A 23,515-nucleotide genomic window follows, 5' to 3' on the forward strand; every position below is an offset into this window, starting at 1 on the left:
CCATGCTAGGCTGCATGAATGCGCAGAGAGTTCTTGCCCAGAACAGAACCATACCGCCAATCCAAACTGAATGCTAATTGTCAATCGTATTTGATGATAGTGGTCCTGACAGAATTGTAATATTACTGACACATACGTACTCATCCATCCATCTTCTCAACTCTCTCCTCCGCTCCATCTGTTCATTCATCCATTCACTTAGCATGATCAGATTCAGGGATAGTGCTGATAATGCACATACTTTGAAAGACAGTAAGATAACTGAACAATATTTTTAACAATTTAATCATTAAAGGGATAGTTCACCCAAAGATGAAAGTTCTGTTATCGTTTACTCGTCCTCAAGTTGAACTAGGTGAACTATCACTTAAAGCTAACCTTCATCAAGTTAACCTTCAAAGTGATATCTATAAACTGTAAATATTAGTGTGTTTTAAATGTGGATTTATTTGGCACCACACCACATGGATTGAAAAAATAATGATTGAAATCAAACGGTTTGGAGCTCCTCTTACCCTATCATGTTAGATTATACAGTTCAGCAATGTATTGATTTTGATCCAATCACTGTTTCTGGTTTTGGAGTTGTTGGAATTGTTTTTAGGGATGATTTTATTAAAATTTTTTAACAAAAGACACTTCTTATTAGCTCAACATTCAACAACAATCATTGTGATCTGCTGAGTCACTAAACCCATAGGCAGCTACATCAGCTATTGTGAATGATAATATTATACATAAGATAAAAATGTTATATAACAGATAAAACATTACAGAGACAGTTCTGCTCACACATCTTAAATATCTGGAACATGTTCATCACTTTCAGTTGCAAAAGTTTTAGTTTTTGCCTCAAGCTTGGATCATTTCTGACCTTTGTCTCTGCACATTACACTGTGACAGGAAGGGTAATATGGTCTATTTTAACATTGAAAAAACAACACTCATCACCTTTAAAGGGAAGTAACTTATTGGAGATTCTCTTTTTTAATATATTAAAAATATTCCTTAATATATTAAAAAGTATATTCCTTCTTGTTTTAGACTGATCCCTAGTTGAAATCTCACAGTGTGTGTGTCCCCACAAAGATGGCAATATCTGAAATTCTTGTCCTTGTGGGGACATTTTTGTTCCTCATGAGGTAAACAGGGTTAGGGGACAGATTCAGAATTTTGTGTGTGTGTGTGTGTGTGTGTGTGTGTGCTTCTTCTGCCCTTATGTGATAGCACTGCAGTCGACCTTCAGATACACATTGAACTGGAAAACTGTCATCTGCCACAAATAGTCACAATAATAGAGAGAAGGACAGAAAGACAGGGAATGTGATGAGCAGGACTTAGAGACAAGGACAATTGGTGTGGAGGGGGGTTTGATGGTGCTGTCACGGACTGCTGATAAGACCTATCACTGCTACACCCCACTAAAGCCTTCTGGAGGACAACAAAATGACTACCTGAAACAGACACACATCCTCTTTCTAACATCGGAATTTCACAAACAACACATGCACACAGTCTAATTCACCCCGAGGTCACTTGATGTAAGAGCTTTGTGAGGCACAATATGCAATAGAGGTCAAACCGCCACTCTGTTGTGCAGTTCTCATCAAGGATTCTGCATTTATTTTACTATATAATAATCAAATTATGTAAACAACAGTACAATAAATTATAAATAAATGAATAATTTTGATAAAAAAATTTTTTTATAAATTCATAAAATGTGAAAATAATCTATTGTTTTTGAGACAATTAATATGCAATACATATGAGGAATTCAATAAAATCAAAAATTAGATAATGTAGGCTAGATAACAAAAATATGAGATGGGAGGAACAAAATACGAAAATACGTTGTAATGCTTTTGCATTCTTTCGCAAACTTTTACGTTCCCCAGAATATTTTTTACTAGATTTGACTGAATAATGACACTAATTTTATAGAATAATCATTGTTTAAACATGGTTTACTCTATGTTAAAATGCGTTATTTAAAAGTCTTGCTCATGCTCCTCTTTTCTCATGCAGATAAATCAGATTCAAACTTCCAGAAGAAATCCACTGATGACGGGGATGACCTGTACACCTTCCTCTTGTCCAATCAAAGCTATGGCTCACATGAAGACACCTCCTACCTTTCTGGCAGCATGGGCAGATCTGGTGACAAACATACATCCCGCACTGATGACTTCATTTCTGGATCCCATTCTCTCACGTTGACCTCGGACTCCGGCATCGAGATAAAATCCAGTGCAGACCCGACTGACAGCTCTCACAAGATACATGACTCTGAGAAAACTTTTGACTCTTCTTACAACTACATGGACATCAGCCGTAAAGAGGACTCCTGTAGCTCACAGCGCCCCCTGGAGGACTGGAGGATGAGCGGCCTCTCAGAGCCCACCCAGTACACTAAACTGGAGAAGAGCCCATCACCGGTAGAAGTGGATGTGGAGGACATTGGCTCTGCAGAAGTTCTGGACTCTCAGACCTTCCCATATGTGGAGGAACCATCTGATGAAGAACTGTCTGATTATCAGCCCTATAGGTCTCCAGGTACCGGCAGCAGTGCCAGTCCAGTAAAGATCACTCTGACAGAAATGCCACCTACATCTGAATCGACCACCACAGTCCAGCACAGCCCCACATTTACAGTGTCAGAGAAGGAGAGTATCCTGAGTCTTGGGCTGGAGGGAGTGCCCACCGTCACCCTCTCAGAGCCAGAGGATGAAAGCCCTGAGTCATCTACACCCCCTACAGGTAAGCATCATCATCCCACACAAGCACTTCACTGCAATGTATCCACCACACCATCGTTAATCCCCTCTGCTAGCTGACCTTATGGTCCTGTGTAGGTGTACTTGTCAATCTGGGAACTTTCATACATTTTATTCAGTTTTTTTTATTTAACTTCGCTTTTATCTAAAGTGATTGACAAATGAGCATCTTTACAACATAAAATCCAAAGGAAACTGTGGTGAGAAACATCAATAATGTTTTCAGAGTAGACTACTGTTCAAAAGACTGGAGAATTTTTATGTTTTTGAAAGTTTCTTATGCTCACCAAGGCTTCAGTTATACTATCCAAGTATAGTACATGTACATTACACATTTTTAACAATATATCACACATTTGCTAACACTGTTGGGTGCCTTGGCAGAGCATATGGCCACAAGACACCTTACCTTTTTAAAAAACACTCGCTCTCCTTTCTCTCTCCCTCTCTTTCTTTATAGAAGACTCTGACTCTCCATCAGAACCAAATATCCTGGCTGGTGAAACTAAAATAATGAGCTCCTTCCAAGACAAGACTCAAACGTCACCCACCTCACCCTCTCAACCTGCTTCCAAGCAAGACAGTTCCCCAATGGAAATGAAGACTTCTCCTCCAAAACCCACCTTGCCTCTTTCCTCCCAGGATGTCGAGGGTAGCAGCGCAGAATCTGGCGACTCTGAGATTGAGATGGTGTCTGAAGAGCCTAGTCCACAAGCTCCCAGCTCTGGCTACATGAGCTTCAGTAAGAGTCCCAGCACCTCTCCATCGACCACAGCTACAGCGCCTGTCCCGTCTTCTACTCCTGCGTTTACCCCAAACCCTACTATGCAGTACAGCATCTTGAGGGAAGAGCGTGAAGCAGAGCTGGACAGTGAACTGGCTCTGGAGTCCTGCGGAGAGGAAAGTCCCAAAAGATTGACCCACAACTCCACAAAGGGCTTCAAGGAGAGCCCACAGCTGGTCAAAAAACCCACAACCCTGACTTCTGCAACTAAAGAACCCATTATGACTCCCACTACACCTCCTCCGACCGTTCCAGCCCCAACCAGCGCTCCTAAAGAGAAAACATCCACCATGGAAGAGAAGCCTAAACCCAGCAGCACAACCCCCAGTCCCAGCCTGCCAGAGCTGAAGGTGGAGCATCCTGCTGGGGAGGTACACCAGAAAGAAAGAAGGCGCTCCAGTCAAGGCCGCAGGGGCTCTGCAAGAATGACCGTACCACCTGTCATCTTCCAGGGTCTATCCAGGGAGAAAGGTAAACACGTTCCCCAATCACTAATGGTCACACAACACACAAGTTCTGACAGTAACTATATTGCATTTAAGTGCACAGTTACTATTGAGCTACAGAGGGTTTTTGCGTAGTTGAACTTCTATCTTCTTCCATCTATCTGAGTATGCATGACACAATGCGTAATCGAATATTTAAAGGATTAAATGCACATCATCACCTCTGTCTTTCGGAGCAAGTGCACAATGTGAAGCCAATTGTAGTCGGATTAATGTGTAAACATGCTGGACGATGCCAACCTACAATTGCAATATCTAGGTCTGTTAGTTCAACTTTGCAAAAACAGACTGGAACAATTTCTGTCAGAATAAATGTATGGTCACATTTATTGTTGTTGTTGCTATTGTTGTTGCTTCGTACATCACTACACTTTTTGAAAATAGATAATGTAAACCTTTTTGTCCGCAAAATTTTGCTAATATGATCACCTTATTACCGCTTATATGACATTGTAAAAAGACTACAGTAAGGACAACTGAAATCTTTTAAAAATGCATCTAGACAAGAATTTGAGTGTTTTCATGGCCTCTTTTAATTTAAAACTGCACAAATTACTCTTTAAATTCAAATGATTTTCAAATTAAAGAAAATTCTGTTATGTATGACTTTTTCTCTTCTGTGGAGCTCAAAAGAAGATATTTTGGTAATCATAGTTGAATTCGTAACCACCTTTCACCCTACTAGCGACAGCCCTGTTTGTACCAAAAAATACTATTTCTCAAAATAGTATTCCACTGAAGAAAGAAAATCATACAGGTTTGGAATGACGTGAGGGTGAGTAAATGATGGCTGAATTTTCATTTTTTGGGTGAACTGTCACTTTAAGGCCAGAAGTCTGTGATACACTGAAATTAAAATAAAAAACTGACTCACACTTATTGGCCTCACCCTGCTAGGAGGAAACTCCCATTGGCTTTAGAAGCAGGAAAAAACACATTTCAATGCCTCAATCCTGGGCATGCACAGGCCAGCTGACAGTTTACAGCTAATATTTTCCTTACATTAAATTAATTGTAGTATTTAACATGCAGGTTCATCAGTTCATTCACATGCACTTTAAAAGTTTAATTTCAGTCAGTCAATAGAACAATAGTTTGTGTATTTAAAATGTCATATAAATGCTTTAGTCCAGCATAAATCGTACAAGTCTAACAGACTAACAGATGTAGATAATGTGATTGTAGCTCAGCGTCACTCAGTATCTGAAGAAGGGAGAGATGTTATTACTAAATTTAGGATAATGTTTTTGTGTGACCCAACAGTTCTGATGTGTCAGAACACTAAAAAAAATACACTGGACTCAGGTTTCATAGAGGCATTTCCTGCTCAACTGTTTACTTCACGTGTCAATTCTGCTTTTTCACCAAGATCCCTCGACATCCAACAGCATCGGTCCAGAGAAATACAACACAGTGTGATATAACATTTCTAATCATCTCCAGACCTCCAGAAGGTCATGCACATGAAATATTATATCAATTTTACAACACACATTTCTCACACAGTCCCCTGTGTCTTTAGTTAGGCGACTAATGTTTTAGATTTTATTTCACACCTGACTGCTCCCTGCATCTGCTGTTGTGTCATCAGGGATCGGCAGAACTCAGTGGAAATATCTTGTGTGAAACTGAAAAATTATTATAGAAGATCTGGCTGACCTACAACAGTCCTACAAACAGATTTATTGAAAACATTTTCATTCTTTTAGTGATTGGATCACATCCCAGTAGTTCACAAGAAATTTGTATTTTCACAAGAAACAAAAAACATTAGAAAATGAATTATTGTTTAAATAATTATTTTGATTTTATATATATATATATATATATATATATATACATTTTTATAAATGTTAAATGATTCATGTTAGTTTTGGCTTAAAATAAATAATTATTTACTTCAGTGTATTAGTGAATGAGTACGTCATTTGTTTTTATATGTTGAAGTCATTACGTCATCAATGCTTTGGGCTGGACTGTTGTTTGAAGAACAGCTTTGTTGTTTCAAAGCCTCCCCATGTGGTTCAGGTTAGTTTCTGTCTGCTACATTTGTGACCAATGAGTGCTGCCGTCTTGTGATTACATAGCCACACTGCAGTGGGATGAGAAGGCATTGCACAGATCTTACAGTGCGATAAAAAGACCTTGATATGCGTTTCATTTGAGGTTCAGACTATCACATGTATCACGGTGGATGACGGACAGCTCTAAATCCTTCTGTAATGCAGTACTAATGTAATTGGAAATTTTATGTTTGTCTTATAATCAATTCTTATCAATGTTTCATATGATGCTTTTCAGTCTATATTCCTCTTTACAACACCCTTAATCAAGGAGAACTGTTTGTAAAAGCAGACTGACTTCACTGTTGTTGCCTGCAGACCATTGTATGTGTGTCTGCAAATTAGTCTGCAAATTAGGTATGGTGCCACAGTCTGTGTCTGACCGCACCCCCTTTCCCCCCTCCTCTCTTGAGCTCAGTGTCTCACAGAAGCCTCTAGAAATGAGATGGCTCTTGTAACCGCATGTGCACAAACTGAGGATGGGTATCACTGCTAATTTCTTCCAGCAGAGGGCTCAGTTTACCATGTGCACAGTCATTGTCTCGCTGAGACTGGAGAGGGGTTGTGCATTTGATAATGCATTATCATAGTGTGTGCTTGTATAAAATATAGATTTTGATCTCTATAACACATCAGAAACCGATGTGTTTTCTGGCCTGTATGTGTTCCTGTGTGCCATTGTGCGTACATTAAGGTTCAAAAGTTTGGGGTCGGTAAGATTCTTTTTTATGCTGTTGAAAGAAGTGTTCACCAAGGCTGCATTTATTTGATCAAAGTACAGTGAAATAGTTATATTGTGAATGAAAGATGATTACAATTTAAAATGGCTGTTTTATATTTGAATATATTTAAAAATATAATTTATTCCTGTGATGGCAAAGCTTAATTTTTAGCAGCCATTACTTCAGTCTTCAGTGTCACATGATCCTTTTGAAATCATTCTGTCCAGTTGAAAACAGTACATCTTTCTTTAAGGTTTCTTTGATGTGTTGCATTCCCTGTTTTCATCTACTGATGCAGTATTTTAACCAGGTTTTGCATTCGTCACATTTTCCTCATGAGGTTATCATTAACAGCAGCTTTCCCCCTTAAATTCTGTAAAAAAAAATTTTAATTATTTGAGCTTTTTCAATGTGTTCAGAGGTTCTGTACCCACTCTAAACTGATCATTAATCATTACATTTAGAATGGCAAAAATAAGCAGTTATTTATATGTGCCTTTCTAGTTTATCTTATGCTTGATTCTGTCTCTATCAATTATTTAACTTTTAAAGGCCCCTGGCATTTAATGTGTGATGTGTTTACTGGAAGCTGAGGCGCAGACATTATACATATGCCAATTTCCTTTGTTTGGTCTTGCATTAAATGCTAAACCTTTGAGTTAAAGATGTCAAAGATAATGCATAATTCACAATGATGTGCTGTTCTTTTGTATGATAAATTAATTAGGTGCAGTTATTGTTATCTCTTACTATGCATGACATATGGGATCATGGTGGATGTTCTCTGTGCATTGAAGTGTCTCATTACAGTCTGCCACTATGACTAGAATCAGAGACCATGATTAAGTGATTTATAGATAAGACTTTATAGTCTGAGATTTAAAAAAAAAACATGGCTCATGGCTAATATTAAAAGGTTTATTCAATTCATGATGTGAAAAATAAGGAGAGGTTTTTGTTATTTATGACTTTCCCAGCCATTTGTCACAATGGTTGTTGCAGCAAGAGAGTAGTTTAGGCAGGATCTAACTATATAGAACAAATATTGTACATTTTCAGGATCATGTGACACTGAGGACTGGAGTAATGATGCTGCAAATTCTGCTTTGCCACCACGGGAATAAATTACATTCAAATAGAAAACAGTTATTTTAAATTGTAATATTTCACAATATTACTGTTTTTACTATATTTAGCGTTGATGCAAAATAGACTTCTTTCAAAAACAAACACAAAAAAAATGCCAAGTCAGTCTTGCCCATCTGAAAATGTCATATGGCAAGTCCATCTCTGACCACGTGAGCTCATCCTGTTTCCTTTAACCGAGAGTGCTGAGTCATTCTCCATATCTCATGAGGCTCCTTCCTCACACACACAAACACACACACACTCTCACTGTTATAGCAGTCTAGAGTGAAATTCATCAAATATGATGCGATGAGTACGGAATGAGCCTTTGCTCTGAACGAGAAAAATAGTTGTGCAGCAATGTTTACCACCAGATTTCACTCTTTTCAAGAGGATTAGTTGGGATTAGTCTCCCATCTAAAAGACTGAAGATGAGAAAGAGAGAGGAAAACAAATATTTCATCCATCTACTTTAGTGTCTGTCTGCAGTCTTAAATAGACAGTGACCCAAAAAAAATGTGCCATTTATTTACCCTCGTGTCATTCCAAACCAGTATGATTTCTTACGTAAAGCACAAAAACAGATGTTTAGCAATATGTTTACGCTGCTTTTTTACATACAATGAAAGCGAATGGTGGCCAGGGACTGTCAAGGTTCTTGATTTCCTTTAAAGGCACTATGAAATCAAAATTTACTATTCTTTTTTATAGATTATAGTTTTTTTTAATCCATGTGCACTCATAAACATAAATCAAAGTAACTTTTCCTCCCTTTTGTTACAAAATCTGTTCTCTTCTCTGATGATGCGTTTACTGGCATGAGGGAGGGAGAACCTGTCACTCACGTGAGATCACAACAGTAGCAAACCACAATGATTCAGTCAATTTCTGATGGACAAATCAAGTCCCATCCTACATTTTTTTTTTTTTTGTGAAGCCGTTTCACTCGGATATACATCAAAATAAGGAAGAAAAGATTGTCAGTAATGATTGTCAATCATGACGCTTTGCCCCTCCCTCAAATATCTGCCTTCAACTAAATCAGTTCCTCCACCAGTGGGCAGCACTATCACCATAAACTCATATTCCTCCCCTCCTCCATCCCTGCATCCCCTCCCCTCTCGGTCCCCTCCTCCTATGGGTCATTCATGCACTGATGTGAACCGCTGAGCGAGAGAGAAGCACAGAGAGAGATAACGACAGATACGGAGCGAGGAGCGGAGAGGCTGTAGCAGTAGCGTTAGCAGAAAGCGATTCGCAGTCCTTCCCCTCACCCAGCCTAGCATGCAGGCCAGCACCATGGCAGCCGCAGACTCGACCAAGACTGAAGGTTTCTGGAGCAACTGGAAGAGCAAGGGTACTGTGAGTGCGTGTGGAGGAAAGGGGGTCCGGGGTGAAGAAGATGCATGCGCATGTCTGGACAAAAAAGGGTTTGATTTATTAGGGCTGCTGGATTTTCTTAGGGGCAGGTGCATGTGGGATTCTGGAAGATGCTCAAGCACTCTTTCGCATTTTTTCCGCATCGAGGCCACCGCCATCATGGGCATACGAGCGGCAGACTGGGGGGGGTGGGAGCTTGAGACAGCTGGGCACACCCTTCTTCTACCCCCTTCTTATTGTACTTAGTGGATCCTTACTGAATTCATATACTCTGGGTGTGTTTGATTAGAATTAATTGCCAATGATGTGCATGACTGCCTCATTTTCAGGTCAGATGGGCATTTAGATGCGGATAGTTCCACAAAGAGCTGTATTTCTTTACATTTCTCTGATTGTTCCTGTGTTGATCATAAAGGCCTTCAGGCTGCATAGGGAGCAGAAAGCGAAATAAAGAAAAGAAGAAAGAGAGAGGTATAGGGTGTGGCTACCTGGATATAGCTCGTGGTGTTTGCCTAAATGTAAGCCCCTCTTTTTGCTTGTTCTGTGAAAGAATGGATTGGATAATGGATACATATGCATGTGTTTTATGTGTATAATAAAAGTGCGTTATTGCTGTCATTTATTTACTATCCACTTGAAGACAACTATGCATCCATCACTTTAATCAATCCAATGCCTAGACTATCACGTTAGAGAGACTCTATCATCAGGAAGAAAACTAGAACAATTTAAGAGGGAGGGTTTCTGGTTGTGGCTATTTATATATTGAGCATTTCGCATTGCTGGCAGTTCAAGGGCTTATAAACATAAATAGGTCTATTTTGATGAATATTTGACTTTTTATATTAGAGTTTCTAAATGTTAATGGCATTCAGTCTTTGTTCCTTTTATATTTCAGATTTTTGGAAACACTTTAACAATGAACACATTTTTACAGCATTTATTAATGTAGTTTAATTTTAATTTATAAAAGTATTTGTACATGTAGAAATGAACATTGACCTGGATTAATATACTCTATCTATCTATCTATCTATCTATCTATCTATCTATCTATCTATCTATCTATCTATCTATCTATCTATCTATCTATCTATCTATCTATCTATCTATCTTATATTTTATTTCCATTGTTCTATAATTTCTATCTTATCTGTCTGTCCTATCTAATTTATCATTATTGCCTGAATTAAGATAAATTGAGCTTTAGTGGGATTTAGTGCCTCTTTAGAGTTGAGAAAACACTGCTCTGTTGGCACTGCAACACGAAGCCATTGCCAAAATTAAAACAGATATGAAGATGTTAAAAACAAACATTTCTCACTATTTTAATGGTTTAAGTTTACTGTTTAATGAAGATGTGCCTGTGTCAGCACTGGGACTTGTGTTCTTTTGCCATCTCCTTCTATAGTCGTGCCTGTTGGCTCAGGATTGTCTGTGTCCTATAGGTATTGATTTAGCGCTATAAAGTCACACCGCAGCAAAGGTGCTGGCTTCTCTTAAGTCAGCAGTTTCTGTTTCTTCTCACAGTCTTCTCTCAAGTATGCAGTTTAGTCAAATCTGTGGCTTGAGGGGCCACATTGGCTGTTACTGTTCTGATGGTCATTTGGTACTAGTCCAAAATGATATCTTCCAGTTCTTCCATTAACTGCAAATCATAAAACAGATTTGATTACTTCACACTGGCAAATGTGTTAGTTCTAGCACTATTCTAATTGATAAAAACTTGGAACCAAAGATTGGACCAGATAATTCTGGATTGATCCAACATACATTCCCAAACTCAAACCTTCTAGTTTTTCATTTCAGATTCTCCCAATAATTGATTTCTGGTTAAGACTGCATAGTCCTACTCTGGAAATATCGAACGTAGAATTCAAGGTGTGGTAAACACTAGTGGTTATTCAATGGAGGATATAAGAGGCATTTGTCAGCCAGGCTTAAAACAGTGTCATATGATCTCACTGATCTTGGATCCATATCAACTTTAATATTGTGATCAGAACATGATGTTGGAGGACATAGCAGCCATTTGTGTTAGTGTTATGTTGGTCAAAGGTCTATTTTTCCATATTCATCCCCCCCAGTTTTTCTTGGTAAAATGACAAGACGAATCAATGTGTGGTACTTACATTTGTGAAAGATGGTTATTGTTGACTCTTCAGATGTTTGTAGTAGTCATTGCTGTGGGTCAGAATATCCCATAATAATATAGAAGCTCATTGTTCAAGATACATGTGTGGTGCTTTGTCTCTCAGCAACACTGCTTAAAGTGATCACTCAAAAATGAGAATTATGTCATCATTTACTCACATGCCATTTCTAAACCCCTGTATGACTATATTCGTATATATAGGACATTTTCAAAATATCTTATTTTATGTTCTGCAGAAGAAAGAAAGTCCTGGTTTGGAAATGACATAAGGGTGTATAAATGATAATCATTTAAATTTGTATTCCTTTGAATTAAAAAATTTGCTGCGAGAGGGAGGGAAAGTTATTTTGATTAAAGATTATGAGGGTACATGAATTTAAAAAAAAAATTATGATGTGCATGGATAAATCATTTATAATAACTATTCAATTCAATTCACATTTATTTGTATAGCGCTTTTCACAGTACATATCATTTCAAAGCAAATTTGACATTTTAGGTTTCAGAAGGAGCTCAAGAGCCTCAAATGTGCACTTTCTGAGGTAGGCTCTGCTACCAAATAACCTATACAGCATTAAATGAGTAAAGTGGATTTGGAGGAGGACCACAAGGACTTAGAGCTCTATTTGGGACAGGATCTTATACAGCAGTGTTTTATCATGCTAGCCAGCAGATGCTTAAGCAAGAATATATATATTACATCTCTAAGTTTGCCTAATATCTCAAGTCTAACCTGTATTACAATTGTAAGAGCATACATGTATGCCCAATAGACGTATGTCCCATATAGGGCAGTAAGATGAACCAGTCTAGAGGAGTGATTAAACAGAGCCATTAATTACTGCTGACTTTTGAGTTTCTTTCTGTCTCATTGTGGCATCGGTGATGTTTTCTTCACTGTATTACCAGGCCGAGTCGTTTTTACGTTTATCTGGAGGCTGTTTGGGATCACACCCAAAGAGCGTTCATTATTGATAGCAGAGAAATGTTGTTCGCTGGTGCCTTACTGCATCTCTCTGTCCCATGCCAAGATTGTTGTCATCCAGATTAGTGTCTAGTGTGTAATAATGTTAGGGCTGTCATGGGCTGTCTGAAGTGATCTCTTTGTTTTAAGAGTTTGATCCACTGATGTCAGAAGCAGGCTGTGTGTCTACAATGGAGCATGACCCTAAAATAACTATCCAATCTGAATTTAGGCTTGCGATATATAACCACAGAAGCCTAAAGCAACCACATAAATTGTTTGTGTTAAACAGCATTCTCTTGTGTGTAGTCCTATTTATGACGAGGATGGTTTGTTAGACCATGTGTTTTTATTTGGATCCCACCTTGGTTGGATTTAGATCACTGTTCTGCTACATCTCAAACTTAATTTTAGGGGATGAAGGTCACATTTTTCTTAAAAAGTTCCTGTAAGTGTTTTTTCAACCATATCCACACTGCACAAAATAAAATATCTGTCAATATCCTGTATTTAATATCTAAACATCCTTAAACAAGATTAATGTACTTAACCCTCTGGTACTGTTTGCGGTCAAAAATGACAGATTCTTTTTATTATTATTTCAATTAAATTATTGAACTATATTTTAGTTTTATTATATTTTTATATATCCATTTATTCACTTTTTGACCTGAAAATGAAATTTCCAACTTAAACTGTCATATATCTCGAATAGTTTGGAGCACAGACTTAAGTTTGTTTGGTCTCTTTTTAAAAACAACTCTTGGCAGATTATTGCTGAAGTGAAAAAAGTTTTTAAAAAAGTGAACTTATTGTTATGAAAAATGCACAAAAATAAAATGTTTAGATGACATAGGCTATATATTTTCAAAAAAAAAACCGTTTTACTCTAAAACTGAGAAAATCAAATCCATAAATCTAAGCAAGCTGTGTTCCAAATGTTAAGTTGATATCTCAAAAAATTTGCTTTCAGTAAGAATTTGTTTGTACGCAGTAAAAAAGTTTCCAATAGATGAAATTCCTCTCCCATTCATTTCCAATGTGGCCATTGTTGACCCCAAACAATATAAGTGTGACTATTTTTTCCAGGACCATTTAACCTTTTCGAATCATGTCCATTATTTTGTGTGTGTGTGTGTGTGTGTGTGTGTATTCACACAGAAAGTGCTAAAACCAGGTTAAGAAGCAAAATATAATATACTCAAAACATTTAGATTTCTTCTAATGTTTTTTTATATATTTGTTTTGATTTTATTTGTCTTTTCTCAGTAAAATACCAAAACATAAGACTTGAGAACTTGAGACTTGAGAACACTTGAGAAGCAAAATCGTGTAAGATATTAACTTAATGTAATTTAATTTATTTACCACATTGTAAATTAAAACAAGATAAATTTACTTGAAAAGCAAAACTAAGATATTAAGATTTAAGCTCAAACATGCTTAAAACAACAACAAAAAAGCCAATTTGCCAATACTGTATGCTGTATACTGGATATAGGCCTATTCTCTGAAAACAAGTCTTAGTACACACTTTTAGCTACTTCTCAAGTATAGACAGCAAGAATGAAAAAATGAAAATCATAAAAAAATAAAAGATTTTCATTGCAGTCACACAGCGATAGCTATATTTAGCCATTCTTGCCCTCAAGGAGCGGACTGTTGTTTGCTGTTGTCCTTTAGCTTGATATAAAGCAAAGGTCTTTCATGAACGAGGGGCATGTAACAGCAATAGGCTGTTTTAGCAAGAGGGTCTTTGCTTGTGTGTCTGTCATACCAGTGTTACCTCCTGTTCCCCTCCCCCATCATTTCATCAGTACCTTATTACTCTGTCTGGCAGGCAGCGCTCTGTGAGGAGGGGGGGGGGGCAGCTCCATCGCTATGGCAACTGCATCCCTGCTCACTCCACTGCACCCATCTCTCTAGTTTCCGTGGCGACCGCGCTCCCTTCATCTCAGAGCTCAACTGCCAACTTCACAGCCCACACATTTTATAAGAAGCTCACCGTAATGACCCCTTAAACAAGCATGTGTCGGTGCATGATGGGAAAGAGTGGGCATAAATGAGCAAGTGTCCTATTGTTTGTTGATTTCTACCTGAATATAAATAGAGTAAAAACACTGCCTTGGTTTAATGAAGACCTATGTTTCTTATTCGCTTCTGATAAATAGAATAGGACTGAATATTGATCATTGACTATAATGAGCTGTACAATTATATGCTTATGAATTATACATGATGCAGGAATCTTTGTATTTTGCAAAAAGGGGTGTCCACCACACCGTAGCGCTAGTTTAGGAGAAGCTCTTACTTAGCACAGCCCAAAATAATGTCACTGAGTATGACAGGCACACATTCAAGGAAATGATCGCAGGACTCTGTCTAGACCACGAAGCTCCATTTAGCTCAGACACATACCTGTGATTAGAGCGAACTTCTGCTATTAGGTTGTAATTTTAATCTAGATAAACTGCCTAATTTTTAATCTCTTGAGTTCAGTCTTGCATCATCTTTAATTGGGTGTAAAACAAAGGCCAGTGAGAAGAGCTTTGGAATGGGTGTGGTAAAACAGTGGATTGATGCTATGTAGAAAATGGGTTAATTACAGAATCCTTTTCCGCACTTGTTTATTGGCATGGCAATTACATATTGCAAATCAATGAAACCACATTTTTTAAATCAATGTATAAATACCAGTGTATATGTACCAATATATATACAGTATATATATATATATGTATATATGTATATATATATATATATATATATATATATATATATATATATATATATATATATATATATATAGTATGATTATATAGTTTTCTGTGATGGGTAGGTTTAAGTGTAGAGTTAGTGGGGGGATAGAATATACAGTTTTTACAGTATAAAACCATTACACCTATGGAGCATTCCCATAAACAGCATATGCCGTGTGTGTGTGTGCGCGCGCGTGTGTGTATGTGTGTGTTTAATGTATTTGTAAACATTTTAAGGAACACTGAATATGAATGCAATTAATGTCCAATAAAGTTTGGTTTAAAGCACTTAATTAATGACATTATCCTTCATTCTTTAACCTAATCTAAAGTGAGAACTATTTACTCCTAATAACCAATCAACAATTCCTTTTACTACGAGTTAATTAAACAATAATAGTTGTGTTCATTACAGTGACAATTAATGAAGAACTCACTATTTGTATATGGCCTAGTATTAATATATTTACAATGTAGAGATGACAATGAATGAACTGAAAACTAATGGTTTGTTAAAGGAATACTCCACCGTCTTTTCATATTAAACTATGTTATTCCCTTAACTAAGATGAGTTGATACATACCTCTCTCGTCTCAGTGCGTGCACTCAATCGCTCTGGCGCGCGGCGAAACTTTGTTCACTCAGTTCATTCAATACGGGCCAAGCAGAGAAGCTACCAAACACCTCCACGGTTTCCCTATTTAAACACAGTTACTCGCGTAGTGTAACTCGACCTAGGACGGTGACACAAAACAAAACGTTGCGCTTTTCTAAGCGTGTAAAATGGATAACTATATTGTATGGCGGAATACCATAGCAAGGGCTTGTAAGCACTTCGTCTTGGCGGAGTAATATCTTCACCAGAGGGAGCGGGGGCCGGTGAGAGGATTTTTCACGAGTGAAGATATTACTCCGCCAAGTCGAAGTGCTCATAAGCACTTGCTATGGTATTCCGCCATACAATATAGTTATCCATTTTACACGCTTAGAAAAGCGCAACGTTTTGTTTTGTGTCACCGTCCTAGGTCGAGTTACACTACGCGAGTAACTGTGTTTAAATAGGGAAACCGTGGAGGTGTTTGGTAGCTTCTCTGCTTGGCCCGTATTGAATGAACTGAGTGAACAAAGTTTCGCCGCGCGCCAGAGCGATTGAGTGCACGCACTGAGACGAGAGAGGTATGTATCAACTCGTCTTAGTTAAGGGAATAACATAGTTTAATATGAAAAGACGGTGGAGTATTCCTTTAAGGATTTGTAAGAACTTTATTATTGCATACTTATTATAAAGTGTTACCCAAAAGACTGATTATGCTCGTTTAAAAAATGACAATGCAAGAAAGTTTTTTGTTTGAGGTCTCAAGGCTTCAAAAACTGAAGAAGTTGACAGAATGCAGGTAAATGTGTTTACATGTAGAGCGAAATTCAAATCTAGCCTATTAGGTTTCAGAAATGTCATTTTTGGGTGAACTTTAATCTCCTCAGCTCCCGTGGCCTTATGGGATAGTGTTCACTTGTTTCACACTTCGGAATCTGAAGCAGATGCAGTATTGTTTGCCAATTAAAGGCTATTCAGACATCCTTCTCATTTGACATGCATCTTTTGGCATATTGTAAAGCAGGGACATACACGTATTCTGTCTCATTCTGCGGACTGAATCCAGGCTTTTTTTTTGTATGTACTCCTCTCTTTTTGTGTAATCATTTCTAATGGTGTTATCACTGACTCAGCGCTGGTGCAGAGTGATTCAATAGTGGTTACATCACCGTAGGTCTTAAATGCTGAATTGAGGATCCTTAAACAATCAATGACTATTAGATTTGTGGCATACTGTAAACCAACACCACCAATCCCAAATGTGCATGACTTTGACCCTACCTGATCTTCTCTCTCTCTCTCTCTCTCTCTCTCTCTCTCTCTCTCTCTCTCTCTCTCTAGCGATGGAGCTGCTGTACTGGAGGAACCTGAAGCAGAGTGGGCTATTGTTTGGCAGTTTGCTGCTGCTGCTCTTCTCCCTGACTCAGTTCAGCGTGGTCAGCGTTGTGGCCTATCTGGCCCTGGCTGCCCTCTCCGCCACCATCAGCTTCAGAGTCTACAAGTCCGTCCTGCAGGCTGTGCAGAAAACAGACGAGGGACATCCCTTCAAGTAAGACGGCTGTGTGTGTGTGTGTGTGTGTGTGTGTGCGTGCGTGCGCCAGACATTGAGTTACTAACAATGTTTTTATCACCTGGATGCAGAGCTTATCTGGATGTGGAGATGTCACTGTCCCATGATCAGATGCAGAAGTATGCAGAAAACATCCAGTATTATATCAACAGCACACTGAAAGAACTGCGCAGACTGTTCCTGGTGCAGGATCTGGTGGACTCACTAAAGGTGAACATCCGGTCAATTTAATATACACCAGGATTGTAAAGTTATCTTTCAAATGTCAGATTTTGATAGACTTTTGACTTTTTTCTTAAATTGATACTTGATAGGAAAGCATAGAAATTATGGGCGGTGATCAGGAAATTATGTGAACTTATAATTTTTAAGGAAATTATGTGAACTCCAGTTGTCAGTCCGTATGCTACCGTTCAAGATTCAGTCTCTTATCCCTTGTGTTATGTTGGAATTCTGTGCACTCCCCTTATGGTCCGGGTCAAATTGACCCGCATTGGATTCAATACAATTCCTCAAAAATCACACTATGAAAAACAACAAAGATTCAGGTACAAACTGTAAACTTTTAATATCAACATTTGTCAAATATTCCAAAAAATATATATCTGAAGATACATTTTTTAAAACTGTTTTGCTTTGACAAAATTTGAATATATATTATAGTTATATATATTTGAATATACATTTTTTTTTTTTACTTTTTTTTTTTTTTTTTTGCTTAGAACATCATAACTGAACAATTAATCAATTAATCTGAGCTAATTTTTCCTGCAGTCTATGTCGAAGTCTCAAGATATTTCAGATATCCTGAATATATAATGAGAGCTTATTTTACTATCTGTGTCTGCCAAAGATTTTCATTTGTAATTTGAAATTAACTCTGAACACCATGATTTAGCTTTTTTAAGTGTGTTTGGTTTGGGTTAGAGCACTTTTAGATACACTTACACTTTAGAACTGGAGTTGATGCCCAGTTGATACATAAAATAAATGTTTTTATGTTGTGTCTGTACAGTTGCTTTTGAATAGCCTATGGGGGTTAAATTGACCTTGCGAACATCACAAACGTAATAGTAATTTTTTTTGTATATGTCAAAAAAAAAACACCAGCATGTTGAAACTTTGCATGCATGTTCATGAAGATAAATGCAAAAAAAGTCACAAAATATCAAGAAAAAAAAAAGTTTTAATATTATTTCAGGTAGCTTGAAAAAATAAATGATAGGTAATTTTTACCATCTGTGGCTGACAAAATATTTTTCTGTATTGAAATAAGTGTGGAAAACCTAATTTTTTAGCTTCATAAGGTAGTAAAAAAATCAAATAACAAAGTATAACCAAGAAATGTTCTTATTTTGGGTCCGTACAGTTGTCTTAGAGCGTTAAAATATGTGGGTCAAATTGACCCGCGAACATCACGAAAGGAACAGTAATTTTGTTTGTATATGTCAAAAAACACCAGCATGTTGAAACTTTGCATGCATGTTCATGATGATAAATGAGGAAAAAGTCACAAAATATCAAGAAAAAAAACATAGGTTAACCAGTATTTCCAGCAACTATAAAATCTAAACGGGTCCAATTGACCCGCAATATAACACAAGGGTTAAGCTCACTGAGGCTGCATTTTTCATAATAATAAATACAGTAAAAACAGAAATATTGTGAAATATTTGTACAATTTAAAATGTAATTTATTCCCGTGATGGCGAAGCTGAATTTTCAGCATCATTACTCCAGTCTTCAGTGTCACATGATCCTTCGGAAAACCTTCTAATATGCTGAATTGCTGATCTATAAAACATTTATTTTCATTATCAATGTTGAAAACTACGGAGCCCCTAAAAGGACATGGTGATGAAAAAAATATATTATGGGGGGGGGGAGAAATACATTTTTTCATAATACAACTTTTTTGTTCCTCCAAGAAACGTTGCGGTCCCTTGCAAAACTTCCTTGCGAGAGAGCGCAGTTTCTCGTGGGAACGTAAAAGTTTTACGAGCTAACGCATAGTTTCTCAAGGAACGCAAACATGTTGTGAGCGAACGCAAAAGCATTGACATATAATTTTTCTTCTCTACTCATAATTCTTTTCATCACCATGTCCCTTTAGGGGCTCTATTGAAAACAGTTAATATTTTTGTGGAAACCCTGGTGTTTTTTAGGATTCTATGATGAATAGAAAGTTCTAAAGAACAGCATTTTTTTATGTAACTGTATAAATGACTTTACTGTCACTTTTGAACTATTTAATACATCCTTGCTGGATTTTTTTTTTAAACTTAATAATAAAAAAAAAGAGAATCGTACTGACCCCAAACTTTAAACCGGTAATGAATATGAAACAGAAATGTGCATTTCAGGAATATTCATTTTACAATTTAGAGTTAGCATCGATTTGTTAAAAGGAAATCAAGAGTTAGTATACAGAAAATTAGAGCAGTTTATCTACCACCTTATTGGTTTATTCTTGCTATATGAGTGTCAGTGCACTTCTATAATGGTTTAGTTACTGCCACAGAAATGCATCATAAACCATGTTATACCTAGTATGTGTTTGTGTGTTAACTGCTAGTTGTTTTTGCTTGCCTCAAGTTTGCAGTGCTGATGTGGTTGCTGACCTATGTGGGAGCCCTCTTCAATGGTCTCACTCTTCTTATTATGGGTGAGCAGTTTATTCAGTTCCATATGTATATGTAATTTGAAACAGTATTGTAACTTTGTTTTAAAAAGTGGGTGAAACAGGAGAGTGTGGGGGGAGTTATTACAATGCTATATCAGATATGTAAAAATTGTAGGAAAAAAAAACGTTACGATGTCTAAAAATTTAGTTTACTCTCGTATAGTTTTATTTTTCCTCATTAAAATCAAAGATGTTAATCAGGGATTATATATCTCCAGCGTGGACACGTTTGTGTGCATTTTGTTTTGTGATTTCACCGTAAAGAACAGAGAGTCTCCACAATGGCATTAAGCGATAGATTAAAGCGCTCGTCTGTGTGAAGACTGGGCACGAGCCAAGAGAGAACGTTCCGCCGCTGTTAACAGTGGCAAGAAAACACTCAGCATGATTTCAAAAACACATTCCAGCGTCAAATTGCCTCTTATTTAAGACAAATTATCCTCAACTTGACATGTTTAATTTGCATTAGGTATATCTGTGCAGTGAGATGTTTCGTCCCATCCACAAATTACACCTATGATTTAACATATAGATAAATGTATGCTTTTTAAATGACAGACTACTGCGTCTTTTAACATTTACCTTGCATCTTGCTTCAGTGGTGGTGTCCATGTTCTCGATGCCGGTGGTCTACGAGAAATACCAGGTCAGAGAGGCACCTTTGTCACCATGACTACAGCATCATGTTTAATTCATATGCACCATGACTACAATGACTCACTTTTTTAATCTTTCTCTCTCTAGGCACAGATTGATCAGTATCTGGACCTAATAAGGACCCAAGTCAACTCTGTGGTAGGAAAGTAAGTACTCCCTTTAAGCGTTATAATATAATATAGTAATTTAGTATATAAATATAGGGTTTTTTTCTATTTAAATATATTTTTAAGTCATTTATTCCTGTGATGGCGAAGCTGAATTTTCAGCATCATTACTCCAGAAATCATTCCAATATGTTGATTTGGTGCTCAAGAAACATTTCTGCTTATTATTGTAACGTGAGGGTTCGGTATGTGGTGGTAGATCACTCTTTATGATCATAAACAGCAGAATGGAGACAGAAGACTTTCTCAAGCGGCACTTTTACTGAACTCCGTCACAACCACAACACTTCCTTAAACAGCCTTTCCGTGACTTCACTAACCAATCAGAAGCAAGAACTTAGACTGAGATAAACGTGAATGAATCAGAGAGGTAGATTAAGCAGAATATCCTTACTGTATTAAATATGTAAACACATAAATATGTAAATAATTAACTGACTAAACATTGTAAATATACTTCTAGTAAATTAACTCAAATATAAATCATATTAGATTCTAAGCATTACAACTTTCCAATATGAAATATGAACTCCACTTCTAAACCTTACATTATTATTATAACAGTTGTGCGGCTTAATATTTCTGTGGAAACAGAGATACTTTTTTTTTCAATATTCTTTGATGAATAGAAAGTTCAAATAGAAATTTGAAATAGAAATGTTTTGTAACATTATACATGTCTTTACTGTCACTTTTGATCAATTTAATGCATCATTTAAATTATAATTGTCTTTAAAAATCACACTGAATATAATATACAGTAATATAATTGTGTTTTTGTTTGTACAGGATCCAGGAGAAGATTCCAGGGGCCAAACGAAAGGCTGAATAGGCCCTTTTGGAGGAGGTTCTGAGCCCCAGACTGACCCATTGCAGGGAGAACTGAATGATGATCAAGGGTTCCTCTTTGTACACACACACACACACACACACAACAGACACAAGTAAACATCACTGGAACATAGTTCTACTTTGTACACATTGTGAAGTCTAGAGCAATGGCAAAGCTGTGCAGGAGAAGTCCCATCCTCATCTTGTAACCATAGAAAAAAACGAATCAAAAAAAGTAAAGCGTGTTGTTTCTCAATTCAGGATCTAGTCAGAAGTACAACTACTTGATGAATTGTAGAAGTAACCATGAAACATATTATTCAAATCCGGTAAAAAGACTAGATGTGATTTTTTTTATTTTATGTGTTGCTCATAAAGTGCATGAAGTCAAGAGTCTTAAGTGCTGATGAATTCTCTTTTTATCTTTGAAGTTTATGTGCTTTCTCAGCTGTGCTGAAAATCTCTGTAGTATGTGAAGGATCTCCAGCTTTATTGCTCTCCAGTGACACTCTCTTCTTGAAAAAAAAACAAGCTTCTTTGTGTCTAGGGCCTTGGGTGGGGGCTTTTCCTCTTCCATCACTATATCTGTAAACATTATTAACACACAGTAATCGTCATTGTCAGCTAGACACGTGGATCTGCTGAGGTTCATGATATCTGGGCACAAACGCAACTATTTAGCAATGTTCTGATTAGATATGGTCAGCTCACTATAGCATTACAGTATGTTTCTTTTTCGTAGGACTCCACTACAGAGATTCATGTTTTTTTGTGCAGTCATTTATCTTTTCTTTTTTTTTTTTTGAAAATCATACAAAACAAAAGAGAGGGAGGAGAAGGAAGCTTCTGTGAGTGATTGCCAGCTAGAATCTGTCAATCTTTGTACTGTTAAGTGTTGTTCATCTTTTAGCCATTGACTCTTAACTATTTGCACTTAAGCTGTACTCAATACTGAATGTGAAAATAAATGTTCTTAAATGTACTTTTCATGTTTCATGGAGCATCTTTCACCTTACAATATTGTCTTAACCAATGATGCCAATGACATTAAATAGATTTTTTTCCATCCAATTTCTGAGAAAAAAAAGAGTGGTTATAGCCATTCAGTATATTTGAAAGCCAACATTTAGCGCTACACTGCAAACTATCAAACCTAAATTGAATCATGTATTAACAACAATTAGCCTAGACTTTAATAAACTTATTTTAACTAAAATTAAATAAACGTATAACAATCATCACATAAACCCATAAATGTCCCATTTAGCTTAGCTTTTATTTAGCCTAAAATAACAATAGATAATAATTCCTTTAAATTAAACTTTGTTGACTTGGTAAATAATAAATAAGTTAATATTGAAGTACTTAAATTGCTAAAATTAATGCAATATGAAATTTAATGGGGGGGGGGGTTGTGCACTGAAATAACGAAAAAATAAAAGCAAATTCAAATTATTAAATATAAAAATAAAAGCTCATTTGAAATATGAATAAATACTATAACAGTATGCCTATATAAATAATACTAAACCAAAAATGGTGAAAACTGTTTATTTTGTCTCTTTTCTATACTATTAAAAATATGGGTATTTTTATAATAGGCTATTCATATATATTGTATGTAGGCCTATATGCATTCACTTATATATTGCTATACAGTTTAGCTGTATGGACGTCCTAATTCGGGTCAGCCCGGGTAAGGTGCAACATTTAAGCCATGGAGACCGGGGATGGTTGTAACATGGGGAAAGTTGTAGCACCATCAATTCCACC

The 23,515-nt window shown here is 36.8% G+C and overlaps 1 protein-coding gene across 4 annotated transcripts in view; it reads left to right on the top strand.

Moving 5' to 3' along the window:
• Positions 1-22,723, top strand: part of rtn1b (reticulon 1b) — a 35,361-nt gene extending 12,638 nt beyond the window's left edge. Inside the window, exons 2-9 of one of the 4 annotated variants that reach the window (XM_081378429.1) lie at positions 2,029-2,760; positions 3,238-4,032; positions 17,176-17,383; positions 17,476-17,614; positions 20,000-20,069; positions 20,687-20,733; positions 20,832-20,890; positions 21,701-22,723. In XM_081378429.1, coding sequence (XP_081234555.1) covers positions 2,029-2,760; positions 3,238-4,032; positions 17,176-17,383; positions 17,476-17,614; positions 20,000-20,069; positions 20,687-20,733; positions 20,832-20,890; positions 21,701-21,743 — 2,093 coding nt within the window. In that variant the 3' untranslated portion in view covers positions 21,744-22,723. Of the gene's footprint in view, positions 1-2,028; positions 2,761-3,237; positions 4,033-9,148; positions 9,347-17,175; positions 17,384-17,475; positions 17,615-19,999; positions 20,070-20,686; positions 20,734-20,831; positions 20,891-21,700 lie in introns of those variants that run through there. The other 3 variants (XM_081378430.1, XM_081378431.1, XM_081378432.1) reach the window with 3 other exon arrangements.
• The last annotated feature ends 792 nt before the right edge of the window (positions 22,724-23,515 follow it).

The sequence above is a fragment of the Scardinius erythrophthalmus genome, assembly GCF_964197995.2.
Source record: "Scardinius erythrophthalmus genome assembly, chromosome: 11".
Classification (NCBI taxonomy): domain Eukaryota; kingdom Metazoa; phylum Chordata; class Actinopteri; order Cypriniformes; family Leuciscidae; genus Scardinius; species Scardinius erythrophthalmus.